Source organism: Bombus terrestris, chromosome 7, assembly GCF_910591885.1.
Source record: "Bombus terrestris chromosome 7, iyBomTerr1.2, whole genome shotgun sequence".
Taxonomy (NCBI): Eukaryota; Metazoa; Arthropoda; class Insecta; order Hymenoptera; family Apidae; genus Bombus; species Bombus terrestris.
In genome coordinates, this window is record NC_063275.1 from 23,314,507 (window position 1) to 23,327,197 (window position 12,691).

Sequence of the window (12,691 nt, forward strand, 5' to 3'; positions counted from 1 at the left end):
AGGAAAATCACGAAAGAATTAGTCAGCCAACGAAATGTTCGATCAGTTTTCATTTTCATCCTTCCTCTGTCATGCCCGTTTAAAGGGAAGTCGTCAAAATGCCAAACACTTGACTACATTTCAGTGCTTCTGTAAAATGATTCACGATGATTAATCATCATAGTCGAGTGACATTACTCACGGTAGGAGCTTCCAGATTTACAGATAATTATGTATTTAATTTTCTCATGACATTATCTAATTATACAGATATATAGAAAAAGCATATTATAATTATAGGAGAATTAAATTAACTTTACACATTGATATTTTTAATGGAAGTAGTCGTCAAAAGATACTTGATATGCGGTATAGGAAAGATTCATAGCAAATAATCAGATGTTCCATGCTATAAAGTTATAAATTAAAAAATATATATATTATTGAAAATAAAAGAAATATATATACACTTTGTTCTTTAAATTTGTTTGATTTAATTTGGAGAAATAAATGATGTTTGAGCGATATCCTGATAGAAAGTGGAGAAAAAGCTGGTTACACGTCTCATACGATTTTACTAATAACGTGAACGTTTAACGTACATAATTGTGCATCGTGTGTGGCTCGTGTGTTTTAGGAGGAGTGCAGAAAAAGGATAGCCGAATGTACAATGAGCGACGGTGCAAGTACACCGGTATGTGGGAGCGACGGTGTTACGTATTCGAGTCAGTGTCGGGTCATCTCGAAGCAGTGTCAAGGCATGTCTATTCTTATCAAACACACTGGCCCTTGTCCAGGTAGGGTGATGCATTCTTCTCGTAATAGTGTTAGTGATTATTACTGTACCTTCGCCATGTAGTCGCATTAGAATAACTTCGTCAAAGGAATAATTATTATCAGAAACTAGAATTCCATCCGATTTCTTTTTATCGTTAACTTTTAACCAACAGCGACCTTAAGATGGTCATAGTTAAAGAAGAAATATCGAAATTCAGTAATAGGTATAATGTAAGAGTTAACAATCACCAAAAATTCACTAGTAGTCGCTCAATTACTCGTCACGACGAATCAGATCCGCAGGCTAAAAGGATATTACTCTTTAGACTTAAGGGGGTGTCCTGATTTAGAATGTTCTAAAACAGCGTCTTTTTGTGATTTTTTTTAGAAGGGAAAGAAAGAAACGAAGTTGTTGAATTTTGAGGTATGGTTTTATATATATTTAACGAATACAAAAAAATTTTTGTCGAATTAAACAAATAAATTGTAACAGATTTCTTAAGCCTATTTCATGGGCTAGTTTTCAATCGGCGGGAAAGGTCCTCCTCGTAGTAATTCTTGACCGAAACAAAAAACCAAAGAAGGATTAAATTATTATATATTTTTCTTCTCGATGAACTAAAAAGGTTTGTCAAAAAGTTTATTTAAATAATTGTTGCAGCACCTTAAAGTTTATTTTTTCTTTTTATAAAACACATTTTTTCTTCAAACCCTCCAAGATTTTTAATTTCACACTATTTTCTGCCTCTTTTTAGTTCATCGAGAAGAAAAATATACAATAATTTGATCCTCTTTTGGTTTCTTGTTTCGGTCAAGAATTACGAGGTGGATCTTCCCCGCCGATTGAAAACTGCAGAAATCTGTTATGATTTTTCCCTTTTTACTTTAAAAAAATTTTTTTGTATTCGTTAAATACATATAAAACCATACCTCAGAATTCAATAACTTTGTTTCTTCCTTTCCCTTCTAAAAAAAATCACAAAAGGACGTTGTTTTAGAACATTCCAATTCAGGACACACACCCCCTTAAGCATTAGATTCAACTAGAATCAAACATACGATAAACAGTTGTTAAACACGATATAGTACCACGCCAGAATAATTTACTTGTAATTCTCAATGAGAATTGATGGTAAAATTCTTCCAAATAAAACAAAGAAAAAAAGAAGACTTTTAACAAATAAAATCCTATACCCGGCAGAAGAGATTCTAAGGATAATCAAATAACTAATAATCTAAAGAGAAGATTATCTTTCGAATTTCTTGTTTCGTGAGTGTAAAAGCTTGCTTTTAGATAATTCATAAGAAATGTAATTTTTCCTAATAAGCAAATCTTAAATTAAATCGTAATTACGCGTAAAACGTTTCAAGTGCCTACTCCTTTCCTTATCCTTATCTCGATCCTTTCGCTAGGATGGAACTAGCTATCTATCGTTCCTGCGTCAGGACTCGGTGCCATAACTCGCCATACCTGATAGAGAAATATATCGTTGCACTTTCAATCAGTTCCATTAACTTATTTATACCGTCGTATATATTTATATCGATTTATCGCTTAACAAAATTATTTGCTTATTTATTATTTCGATAGTCACGTTCGAATATATCGATCGATATATCAATGTCGTAACTATAAAAGCAATACATTTCTTAAATACGTAGTATGTATATAGATGTATTAGAGTTACAAAATATATGATAGACAGGTGGTACATTTTTCTTTCTTTTATTTGGAAGTATTTTACGATCAATTCTCGTTGAGAATTATAAGTAAAGTAAGTGGTACCATAACGTGAATAATAAATGATTATCGCGTGTTTGATTCTAGCTGAATCTAACGATGGTGTAAAACAGCATAAGATCTAAAATACGATACAAACGATCGTTCTCTTCCGCGTTATATTAGGTCATCCCATAAGTTCGTGCCGACTTTTGCGTATACATTTCACGTGTCGATTTCTAAACATACGGCGATAAGGGACCGATGCACTCGAAAAATGGGAAGAAGTTGTACAACGTGAGGGGGATTACATTTTTTCACGAAACTGAAACGTATGTAAACGATCTTAACATATATAACCGCTCGAAAAACGGAACGAACTTATGGGATGACCTAATACATCAAATTTTTGCAAATACAAGGACTAGGTACCGAAAGATGAATATAATTAGTATGACAATCGTGCATGCTGAAAGATACGCGTACATTTACGAAAATGACGATATCTAACCAAGAACAATATGATCGAACCTGTCCATCTAGAGACACCAGCGTGCTTCTCCGCAAGACTGACTGCCAGGCCGGGTGCACGACCAGTCTGTCGTTCGGATGGCACTTACGCACCGGTGCAATGTCACGAGGAAACCGGGTACTGTTGGTGCGTGACGCCGCAGGGCAGACCACTGCCCGACACCTCGGTAAGAAACGAAAGACCAAGATGTGTGAAAAAACCTGGTCCCAGATCTACTGCTTCCACCAGGAGCGGCCAAAGGAGGCGCTCGCCGAACTGGAAGCAGCGAAGACAGTACAGCAGTAAGCATAGGAATACGTGCGATCGAGCGGAAAAGTCCAAGTTCAACGGGAACCTGATCGAAAACTTCAAGATCGAGTACAGGCGGACGAACATCTCTGCCGATGGTGAGAATTCAAGAAGAAACATCGTGACGCGTATTTAAGCTCATCGACGAGAGGGTCGTTTGGAAGATTTTTAAAAATATCTTGGCGATTCCTTTTGTTTCTTATCGGTGTCTTAATTGAAAAGAAATACGAAATTGCAAGCTGCAGAATTCCTAAAAATATATACACGTAGAGTCTATATCTTCTTCCTTCGGCGTCTTTAATGTTTAACTGTTATCTCGATCGAGAGAAAACACTAAGCCATAGCGCACGATAATTGTTAAATATAGCGTATGACCGCGACAGTGATCCTATGATAAAATTGTAAAATTCTTAAAAATATATGTAAAGTCTATTTCTCTTCTCTTTCCTCCACGAACGAGTTATGTATCATATAAATTAGGAGGATAAGCGGAAACTCGATCTTGAAATATTTGCGTATTTTTCGCGGTTGCTTGTTCTAGAATTAAATGGAGAAGTCTAAAAATATAATTTAAAAAAGTATCTCTCCTCGATAATATTCGAGATGATAGAAATAGAAATATGTAAGAAATACACGAGACGTTATATGTTTTCGCTGTTAATCTTTATTCGGTTTTTTTTTAAACAGGCGACAAAAATGTAGAAAGAGTATTGTCGTGGAAATTTGTGACACTGGACAAAAATGGGGATGGATACCTGGATAGGGCAGAGTACAAGGAACTGAGGAGGCTTGCGAAGAAGGCGGTAAGGCCGAAGAAATGTGCTCGCACGTTCGCCCGCACGTGCGACCTAAATCGGGATTTGAAACTCTCTAGGCAAGAATGGGGTGCCTGCCTTGCGAACGACTTCACTCGTAAGTTTAACACGTGGTGCACGTGCATCTCACACCATAAAGGCAAAATCTCGAGGACCTATTTCGGCCTCTTGGACCACGCTTGCACGGACCAACGATTTTTCTTCCCTTCTTCGAACTTAGACGATTGCTTAAACGAGTCTGTCTATCTCGATATATTTGTTACAATATACATTTCAAGTATTCGATACGATACGATATATTTTGTTTCTTTTATTATGTTTCAAAGAGATTTTCATGGAGAACGGTACTGTTGAACCCGGGATTATCGATTCGAGCTGCAAATACTTGTTAACGCCGCTTTCCTGGTAGGCGAGAGTTCTCAAGGTCACAGCCGAGATTCTCGAGTGCATAAATCAGTTTTGAACACGTTGATATTTGCGAAACGGCGCCACGCTGTTACGCCACGAAACATCGTCTCCTCTAGGATCGTCATTTTGATATAGAGACTGATTAAAAAAAGAAACTATCGCAAGTATCGTAATTCTTTTTTATAGACAAATATAAAAAGGGATCGGTAGAAGATCTTCGAGTAAGATCGCTTCTAAACGGTCTCGTTCAAAGTACATCAAAATTTGTTTCTTTCCTCTGATGTTGGTTTCAGAGAGAATTATCCGGATTTTCTGAATCATCCTGCAAGATCTCGCATACCATCGAACGTGGAATAAAAATTCCTTTCGTTAATGAAATTCAAAATTCCGATGCGTCTCTTATGTAATCGGAGAAGGAACGTAAGAAGGGATCCAAGATCGTTTCCGTGCAAGAATAAAACACCATAATGTTAATTCCAACGTACCATACGCCACTGTGATCCACGACGAATAACGAAAGTGATCGCAGTAAATAAATTCTTGGTCAATTGTAAAACAGTAAACTGATATCGCGGGGAGAATAAATTCGTGGATACAGCTATTATGGCGATCGTAAATCGGGATTAACATCACCATTTGTACTTAACGCTGCCTAACATGCGCTAATCTACTCGCGTGGCATTGCAATCGAGCAATTACTGCGCATGGTGCTCCTCTTTTCTCGTTTCCTGGGTGAGATTGCCTTGCTGGGTCGCTTTTAAACCTATACATGTATTTGTTATAACCCACGAATCACCATCAAATTCTAAGCCCTTGCCTTTCGTTGCAGTAACATCATGTTAATAAAGAACGAAGAGAGAAAAGAACGTAGCGGTTTCAATTAAATGCAAATTTGTCGAACCTGTGATCGTCGGTGATTAAATTACAAGCATCTAGGAAATGCGCGCAATTTATTATTTATCCGACAAACGGACAAAGCGATATATCTCTCGCAAAAGAAGCGTAATTTATTCGATCGTGACGAAGTAACGCGACACAACATTCTTCGCATAGTTCCATCGTTTTGTTCGACGTTTTAACGACCTCCATTTACGTATAAACGTTCGCCTTTCGAAATGAAAATTCATTTTTTCCCATCTTTTTTCCATTTGCCGATCGTATGGCATTTTAACGTCGCCGTGCGATGATACAACGATCGCAAATGTTTGAATAATATAGCATCCTTCGTTGTGTTTTTATGTTCATTGTATATGGAATTAATTTTAAGCGACGTGTAGTGTTTCGTTCAGGCACCCTGTTGCGACACTGTGAATTTTACATTTGCCTATTTTTCAGAATGTTTGCTTATGTTTGCCTAGTGTCGACGTTCTGCTGTTATTTTTACGCAGCTCTATGAATTTTTTCGTATTTACGAAAGTTATTGGTAAAGTCAACTACATCGCGGTAACAAAATATTCTAAAGTTTCGTTCGTTCGTTGTCTTTCTATCGTACGCAAAATTAAAGCAATCGTAAGAAGCTACCTTCTGCAAAATTCGTGGAATCTGCGAGTCTAATATCCCATGAAATTAAAATTCAATCGGAAAAGCACGATCGATTAAAGTCTGATCGGCAAAACTAGCGCAAACTTTCTAATTCAATCACGTTTCGATTCATCCATTATTCATTGACAGAAGGAAACACGAGGAGTAAGAAGGAAAAAAAAACAAGGAAAGTCCGCTTCTAATGACACGTTTGAAGCTTCGTTTCCTATAAAATCGAGTTCGAAAATTTGTATCGCGCCCCTGTACATATGTATATAGTCGTTCGTTTTTATCATACCACTGTAATTCTCATCATCTACGATGTATATACATCTATACATAGGTACTCATAGCGTTAGGTGTATAGTTCTAGTATTAGATTCGTCGAACCCTGTCTCTTTATTTCATCGTGTCGAGTAGATCCAGGAAATTTGTATCCGAATAATCGATGGTACGACAAATTGGTCCGAAAGCCTCTTGCGTGATCCAATTACCATCGCGTCGTAATGTACGCGCTAACGAAAGATTACGAGCAACCAGAATTACCAGACTCGATTCTCTCGTATAAGAAAATTTACTTGTAACAAGTTTGCAATTGGAGCAAAGACTTACAAGCAAGCGATCTCGAGGCTTTTACAGTCTGGTTCGTCAGCGTTGTCCGAGGCTTTCCGGTTAAAGTCGTATCCTAACTAGAGAAATTACTTCCCGATATTTCGCCACGACATACCAGCACCTGTGCGTCTTTATAAACCCTAGACAAAGTCAATTACGACGCTGGCAAAGCGCACGAGGAAGCGATTCTTCTGGGACACAGCTTCGACCTGAAAGGCTCGAACATCTACGAGCAAATTTCAGAGATCGATCGATTCTCTTATCCGACGTGAAATCGTGAAATTTGTCAATTCGCTAATGAGAAAGCTTAAATTATCGCGCAGGAGAAGCCGGATAATAAAACGCTCGACGTTTCACCGTGAACCAGCGAACAATGAGGTTCGGTTGGAACCTCTTTTTGGGGGGCAGTCGCGCGATAACCCCGGCAGATAGTTTGAAACAGCGATGATCGTGGTTGGCGTAGGCGCGGATTTACGAAGCGACGCGTCGCGCGGGCGGTCATTCTCGTAGGCTAACCGCGAGTGCCGCATGTACACGAGGTCAATTGCTTCAATTCCACGGTAGCCGGTCGCAGTGTGGGCAAACTTCCGGCAGGATTCACGAATGTTAAGCGGGTCGACTATAGAAGACGGCCCTTGGCGTGCGCGACATCCTGTCCCGGCCACCGTTTGTAATTTATACCACGATTTAGACGCCGAGACGACGACCGCGACGACGATCTTCCGGTATTATCCTCCAACGACGCGTTATAACTGACACGCTTTGCAACGGTTTTATTTATTACCGGATCCGAGAACTCCCAACTAGTTGTGACCGCTATTTCCTCAACGCTATCCACATTCTTGTCGCGACAATGCGAACGATAAAGAGGAAACAATGAGCAACGTCCTGAGATAATAGCTTCATCCAGACAATCTATTTTTAATCGATCACTTTGAACTTTTACATTAAGAACCTTTCTCTTCTGTCGTAGAAGTTATGCGTCGTTCAAGTACAAGATTCGTATATATTCAGACGCGATGTTTCCTTCTCGTTTGTACAACGCACGTAATTCTTACCGAAGGTGAGACAGACAGTAGGTGCTATTTTCTGGTATCTTTTTATTTATCTCGCGAGCTAGATTTGTCTTTTTATTTAATACGCAAGTCACGCGGTATATCTACAAATTTACCGTAATATCGAGAACATGTTAGAAGTTAGGATAATTTATACGTTTCGAGGACAAAGGAGCAGATGTTGTTCGAGGAATACCGTCGCGTATCGATCTATCGTAGAACGCTGCTTTAACCCCGTGCTTCTTTCTGTCTTCCAAACAGGTAGTTTGCATCGGTATAAAATTATCGGAGAACACGTAGATTGGTTGATACGCGGTATCGTAGTCAATTGCATGTTAAGTAATCACGTTCGATCTAGGATTCTCTGGCATCGACTTGCGTGACCCGGGAATAACTTGCAGTTATCGGCTATTGACAACTTTATGCAACCGCGATCTTCCACTTGCCTCGATTCCTCGTAGAATTCACTTCACTTTGCTGCCAATGTCTTCATAGAGAACGTAGAGTAAAGATAAAACGATCGTCTAGCTCTTGCATAGTACACTGTGAAATAACACTTTATGCACGGACGAGCATGCACCTTGTTGATTCCCCGAGCTAAGATCACCGATCGAAGCGCGTAGACGACGGAAACTTGAGAACCGCGTTCGGAGAAAATTTTCAGACGATTCCAGACGGCTCGCGCTTTCGTCTCTCAGAGTCCCGCGATTCTCGCGTTTCCGGAGCTCCAAGATCCTCGAGTTGCCGTATTTTCAAGCTCTAAAATTCCGTAGATCTCGAGTAGAAAGATATTCCGCGTAGAAATACCTCTGTCTACCTAACCAACAGTCTCAACCATTTTCTCCGAATGCGTATCCCCTTAACGTGTACATCGCATGGTCTTCACTGACCAAGTCAGCGCATGAAGTTGATCCGAATCCCTTTGACAAACTTACCTACCGGTGAACAAACTAAACAGGATATTCCACCATTTAGAAAGAACAAAATTACGCTCGTATATGTAGAATTCTGTTACACGTAAGAACGCTGGAAATTGTTTGGGGTACGTGCTAAAGAGAGAGAGAGAGAGAGAGAGAGAGAGAGAGAGAGAAAGAGAGAAAGAAGGGAGTCCTGCCTGAGAATTCTTAGTGACCAACCCTACTATTCGATGTTCGCCACCGCTCGCTGCTCTGCTAGCAAAACCTGCGATGCGCGAATGACAAAAAAACATTGTACATATAGGTAAGGCCGGTCGGCTGAGTGACATCATTGTTATCATTTAGTACGTTTGTTCTTGTCGCTGAACCCCGCAGACGAGCGCCCCGAGGTCCCTGAGGCCCAGAGGACCCGGGTCATGGACCAAGGTGAGTCCTAGTTCTGCACATCAAACACACCACTGTCACCTCATTTTTACGTTATTTCTTCCTCTCCGATCTATCGCTTATCGTCATTATCCATTCGCTTGTCACGGGGATCCTTGTCGATTCTTTTATCACGTTAACACGCCACTCCGTTGTTAAACATACGCGTGTAAAGCTTGGAAAATTTTCTCATCGAAAGCAATAGCGATTTAACGTATTTCTTTCGTTCGTTTCGAAATACCATTTCCACTTTTCTCTCTTTATCGTTATCTCTGTGTTTTATTCCGTTAACGTGCTAATTAATAACGAACGCGTGATTTTGGATATACGATACAGACGTTCTTGGCTAACTTGATTAAAAAGTTGTTTTTGCTTTGAGAAAGTTGCCCAAGATATACATGGAGTGAAAGAGATTTACGGGAGAAAAACATCGTAACCTAATTGTTTTTACAAGTTTTTAAACGATCGCTTTGCTACGTGAGATATCGTCAAATAATTGTCCGTCTATTCGGAGACGTCGATTGCTCTATAAACTATCGCACGCGATAATGGAAAACATCGAATCGCAAGGATATTTCTATCTGACGATATCTTCTGAAATTTTTAATATATAATAAATAGAAATGTAGAAAGCGAGAAATATTGCTACGAGATATCATTTTACGCAGACGTGGAAAAATCCGCAGGAATCCCCGTAGCAGGCTTACTCCAAAAACTGTTCTTTTCATTTCTCATATTCTCTATATAGCTAAAAACATGTATATTTATATTTCAGAAGAAAATATCAATTTCCTTCGTGACAAACGACTTCGATTTATACATACAGTTTCAGGGAACGATAAACTCGTTTAAAACGATTCTATTCTATAAGTACGTTCGAATCTATTTAGTTAATATAAAAGAAAAAAAAAAATGATCTCTCTGTAATTATTTTCTTAAAATCGTGCGTCACCACCCATTCATTCATTCATCTAAATCGATAGGATTTTGTAAAGAATTTTTGTAAAGATTTGAGAACGGAAAGAGGCAGCCAGTATATACCGAACTTACAATTCGCATTTATTCTAATATCATGCATGTGCTGTATAAAAGAAAAGAGAATGGAAAAAGGAAAACGTGTATGCGTCTGTGTGTGAATCTTATTGTTTGTTGGGTGGTGACGGTCTTTTCGAAATTATTCTAAACAGCAAATGTGCTACGTCGTGATAATCAACGAATGTAAATACGAGTCTCATTTTCTAAATTATCCGCTGCATTAACAAATCCTGCGAAACGATCGCAGATCGTACACAGAAATATAACATTTTCAGTGTACAATGATACAGAAATGAAAAACATGTCATAGTTAAAGAAAAAAAAAAAAAAAAAAAGAGAAACGCTATCCTTGTATATAACAATTAACATTAATCTCGCGATTTCGGTGAATGGGCCGATTATTGCCATTACTTTGTTGATTCAGTGGAAAGAATAAAGATTCGACGAGAATATATACTACATATTTTCCATTTTTCACAGTATTGAAAGGCAATCCTGCTCCAGTGCATTCTCGACCAACGTTCAAAGATGATCCAACCGATACGAAAGAGGATAGTGACGGTGAGATTTTTGTAAAATTTTTAAAATTCCCAATATCTGATCTAATCTTTTCGATTTCTTGATTTAGACAATCGTAATTATATCTTAAATAATCCATAATAGTTTCTACAACTTTAAGAATCATATTATCGGATTTTGTATTTATTTAGAAATATTAGAAATTAGGCCTTCCAAATGATTTCTATCCTATATGATAAGTTTATTGATAGATTTACAATGGATTTACAAATAGGAAACGATTGTTATTTAACGCGAACTAAATACAGTAATGTGCTATAGCTAAGACGACTAAATGGGTAATTCACAACTCACAACTCGTAGCTTGTTGCGAGTTATCAATTATAGAGCGACCGGTCAGGTCCAACCGATCGTTTAATTAACCGAGGTTTTATAGATCGAGTGTTAGTGTAATTTGGCACTTTATTTGTACTTGTTGTATACAAGTAAAATTTGATGTTCTGAACACGACGGTTGTAAGATCTTGTCGATACTCTCCATCAGCCGTTGAGTCTCATTCGTCATGAGTCAATCCATGGTGTCTTCTCGACTGGGGGTTATCCCTGGGTTTTTTTCCTGATCTCTGAGCGGTCAGGTTTACAGCTCGGGGAGGACAGGTAATTCGAAATTTTCCAAAGAAGAGAGAGATGCTGTCCGAGCCATAAACGGAAGGCCACTCAAAATCACGAATATAGCTTACAACTTTTAACAACTGGACAACTCAACTCTCGACTCCCCATAATTCGTCTCTTCACCACTCGACTCCCCTAACTCGACCCTTCAGATAAAGATACCCAGATAACAACTGTCATGTAACGACTGTCCGTTGATTCGTCCTTCTTCCTTAAGAGTTCCTTCGTCTTTTCTCATAGCTCCGACAAGTACATGTCTTCGCAACTGTCTTCGGTCATGGTCACCTAGACTTTTCCGCGTAACTAATCGTCTGAAGGACCGACGACGCATTGATGGGCCATTGAAGTTTCCAGACCGTTTTGTCCTGACGGCACTTAGGCTTTCTCGCAATATCATTCATGGTTCATCCGATATTTCTTAGGCCATTTGTCCATGATACTACAATATTAATAATAAGATAAAATAGCTGTTATTAAGTGTAAAATTTTCATTGTCTCACGTTATTTTATTTTTAATTATTACAAATGCCAAACAATGTATTTTGAAGGAACTATGAAATTGGTAAAATACCGGTATGTAATTTACAGCAAACGATTGTTTAACGGACAGACGATCCGTATTAGAAGATGAGAGGCAACATTCTCAAGAGAAATTTTATGTACCTGAATGTACACCTGACGGAAGGTATCATCGAGTGCAGTGTTATTCTGGTTATTGTTGGTGCGTGTACCAAGATACTGGCAAACCGATACCCGGGACATCTTCCAAAGACCGTACTCCAAATTGTAATCCAGTACCTATCCCTAGCAGACCTATGAAAGGTAACTGAATCACATTATTCTGCCTTGCTTTATTTATTTATTCCCATAAAAATACGTCTGATCAAATATTTTTAATTTCGGCATTAGGTTGTCCTGAACAAAAGAAACAATTGTTTCTACGAGATTTAATGGACTTAATGCAGAAAAAGATGAAGGCCTCCGGTACAGATTCGGATGAAACGACAGCTAAGTGGCAAGCTTCGAAAGAGGAGCAAATAGCAACTTGGCATTTTGTCATGCTTGATAAAAACAAAAATAAGGTAAGGACAGAAGATGTTTTTGACAATGAAATTCTTAGATATTTGTGTTAACTTACACTGATCAGTTGGATAAAACGAGGTACTCTATTCATCATATTTCTTCTCTTAGGTTCTAGAGAGGAAAGAATGGAAAAGTTTCCGCACGATGGTGGCGAATAACAGGCAGCTTCAAAGATGCGGAAAAAGGCTTCCTAGATACTGTGATATCAACAATGATAGAAAAATCAGCATGACAGAATGGTTCAGTTGTCTAAATGCTCAACGACCTACGACACGTAATTATTTTCATTATAAATACATATATTTGGTTCGCTTGGGAATGCATAATTTTACAACG

The 12,691-nt window shown here is 38.5% G+C and overlaps 1 protein-coding gene and 1 long non-coding RNA gene across 3 annotated transcripts in view; one reads left to right on the forward strand and one right to left on the reverse strand.

Moving 5' to 3' along the window:
• LOC100650646 (SPARC-related modular calcium-binding protein 2) overlaps window positions 1-12,691 on the forward strand; it is a 33,857-nt gene that overhangs the window by 20,431 nt on the left and 735 nt on the right. The window contains exons 2-9 of one of the 2 annotated variants that reach the window (XM_048407486.1): window positions 617-776; window positions 3,020-3,394; window positions 3,984-4,208; window positions 8,970-9,050; window positions 10,563-10,643; window positions 11,861-12,094; window positions 12,182-12,354; window positions 12,464-12,629. In XM_048407486.1, coding sequence (XP_048263443.1) covers window positions 617-776; window positions 3,020-3,394; window positions 3,984-4,208; window positions 8,970-9,050; window positions 10,563-10,643; window positions 11,861-12,094; window positions 12,182-12,354; window positions 12,464-12,629 — 1,495 coding nt within the window. The remainder of the gene's footprint in view (window positions 1-616; window positions 777-3,019; window positions 3,395-3,983; window positions 4,209-8,969; window positions 9,051-10,562; window positions 10,644-11,860; window positions 12,095-12,181; window positions 12,355-12,463; window positions 12,630-12,691) is intronic. The other variant, XM_012310705.3, reaches the window with a different exon arrangement.
• On the reverse strand, window positions 10,819-12,070 carry LOC125385431. Its single transcript, XR_007224701.1, has 2 exons — window positions 11,936-12,070; window positions 10,819-11,711 (listed from the first exon to the last, which is right to left on the reverse strand). It is a non-coding gene; the product is annotated as an uncharacterized LOC125385431 (long non-coding RNA).